Raw genomic sequence first — 2,500 nt, forward strand, 5'->3', positions numbered from 1 at the left:
TGTTCTACATGGTAGCTTGATTGCTAGAGAAAACAGTGAAATTTTTTTCTAAATCACTTCCTACTGTCAATAAAATAGTTTAGAACACATTGAATAATGCAAGTCTTGGATTCAGTGTTTGAAAAGATGATCGAGACTGCCACGAGGCAAGACGACAACAACAGCAACTACAACAACAACAATAGCCTGACAGAGAGATGTACACAGTAACAACAGCAACAACAACAATAACAACCTCATATAGATAGACGATGTACATAAATATCATGGCAGAAAGGATCCCACTTAGCAGGGTTCGTACTGACTGGAGAAAGAGCAAAAGAATTTGTGCTTTCAGAGGTAACAGAGGGAAACAGAAACCAACTTTCAGAGTTCACAGGGAAACACACACATACACACACACACATACACACACACATACACACACACACATACACACACACACACATACACACACACACACATACACACACACACACACATATACGCGCGCGTGCACTCACACACACGCCAAGCTTCTACGATTCACAGAGAGAAAGAGAAGGAAAGAGACAACAATCTTCTAAAATCTATACGGAAACGCACAAATAAAAATGTTCTGTTTTCACACAGGAACACTCTAAGAAGCAAAGCAGCAAAACAACGAACGAAAACAATATCCAACAAACCAAAAGACGACATACCTGGTAATTCCTCATAGAGTCTTGCATCTCTGTTAAGTAAACCTTTACCGCTGTAAGAATTTGAGAGAGTAGCAACTGTACGGTTCTCTTTTTCGACATCAGGTGCCGCTGCTATGCGTTGAGGGGTTTTCTGAAGAGAAACGGTTGTAACTTAAGGATAGCAAATAAAATGCTGGTCCTTGATCAAATGTCTGTTTGTCGTGCGTTTGTTTGTTTGTGTGTTTGTCTATCAACGGTGATGATGAGGAGAAATTAGCAGCCTCTAACCCCTTGCTGACTTCATATGACAAATAGCGAAGTAACTACTGGTCTTTGATTAAAGCTACGTCTGTTTGTCAACGAAAGGATCAGGCCCAAGCCACATTTTAACTTTGAAAGATGAATGGAAACTGCTGATCATTAATCAAAAGGTATCTTCTTTTAACCTTTAATCTTTTACTTGTTTCGTTTATTAGATCAGGGATTTTCAACCCTTTTTTTCTATGGACCCCTTTCATTATTATTTTGCTCTGGTGGTCTCCCATAGCCATTCCATGTTTAAAAACTAGTTTTAGAAGATCCTTCTTTCAGAATTCTAATTTTGTTATTCACATATTAACTTGTGTAGGTTGAACTTAGTAAAACGTTAGGGAAAGAAACCGAACTGTTTCTTGTAATACGTACCAATTTTTCTTTAGCGCCCTTTTAAAACTTAGCCAGGCTCATGGGCCCGGCTTCCCGGTTTCTATGTCGTATGTGTTCCCACCCTAGCTGGACGGGACGCCAGTCCACAGTAGCGTTACTCAAGAAACAGGAAGAAACAGTGAGAGAGAAAGTTGGGCGAAAGAGTACAACAGGGGTCGCCCCCCCCCTGCCGGAGCCTCGTGGAGCATTCAGTGTTTTCGATCAATAAAGACACACAACGCCCGGTCTGGGAATCGAAACCGCGATCCTCCGACCGTGAGTCCGCTGCCCTAACCACTGGGCCATTGTGCCTCCACAATACGTACCAATACATACATGTAATGCAAAATTTTTTCAGGGCCCTAAAAATACTATTGTGGATCCCCAATTTGCTATTTGAACCCCCAAAAGTCTTATATGAACCATCAAGGGCTATATGGACCTCGGTTCAGAATCACTATCCCTAATCCCTTGTTGACTTCATATGAAGAATAGCAAAATAACTTCTGTTCCTTGATTAAAGCTGTGTCGAAAGTATCAATTTGGTAAGATGAAAGGAAACTGCTGATCATTAACCAAAAGGTACCTTCTTTTAACTTTTTTATCCTTTATTTGTTTCATTCGTTAGATCAGGGATTCTCAGCCACTTTTTTTTATTTATGGACCATTTGGTTACTATTTTATACTCGTGGGCCCCCTTAGCCATTCGACGTTTAAAAACTAGTTTATAGAAAATTCTTTCAAAATTCCTATTTCGTTTGTTACACATTCACTTTTGTAGGTTGAACTATGTAAAACGTTAGAGAAAAAAAAGAGCGGTTTCACGTAATGCACACCAGTACATACATATAAAGCAAAAATTTTCAGGTGCCCTTAAAATACTATTGGGGATTTCCAATTTACTGTTTTGTTGCGTGGGACCCTAGAAATCGTATACGGGCCCTTAGGGGCCATGTGGACCCCGGTTGAGAACTACTGCATTAGATGAAGCAGATGTGTTACTAAAGATGCTTCAACCTGAAATATATTATTTTTTCTATGTCTAAGACTACTTTATTCTTTGTATTCTTCGTTCTTGACATACCACAAAAGTTGGGCGGGAACTAGGACTTGAAGGATGTTTAGCTGTAATTTCTAGCATGTCAAACGACTGC

At 39.8% G+C, this 2,500-nt stretch overlaps 1 protein-coding gene across 4 annotated transcripts in view; it reads right to left on the minus strand.

Moving 5' to 3' along the window:
• LOC106875085 (protocadherin beta-2) overlaps positions 1 to 2,500 on the minus strand; it is a 218,998-nt gene that overhangs the window by 31,379 nt on the left and 185,119 nt on the right. For 2 of the 4 annotated variants that reach the window (XM_052973094.1, XM_052973093.1), the window contains exon 3: positions 684 to 813. The exons of the other annotated variants lie outside the window; for them this stretch is intronic. In XM_052973094.1, coding sequence (XP_052829054.1) covers positions 684 to 813 — 130 coding nt within the window. The remainder of the gene's footprint in view (positions 1 to 683; positions 814 to 2,500) is intronic. 4 annotated transcript variants of the gene reach the window in all.

The sequence above is a fragment of the Octopus bimaculoides genome, chromosome 14, assembly GCF_001194135.2.
Source record: "Octopus bimaculoides isolate UCB-OBI-ISO-001 chromosome 14, ASM119413v2, whole genome shotgun sequence".
NCBI classification, from domain to species: Eukaryota; Metazoa; Mollusca; class Cephalopoda; order Octopoda; family Octopodidae; genus Octopus; species Octopus bimaculoides.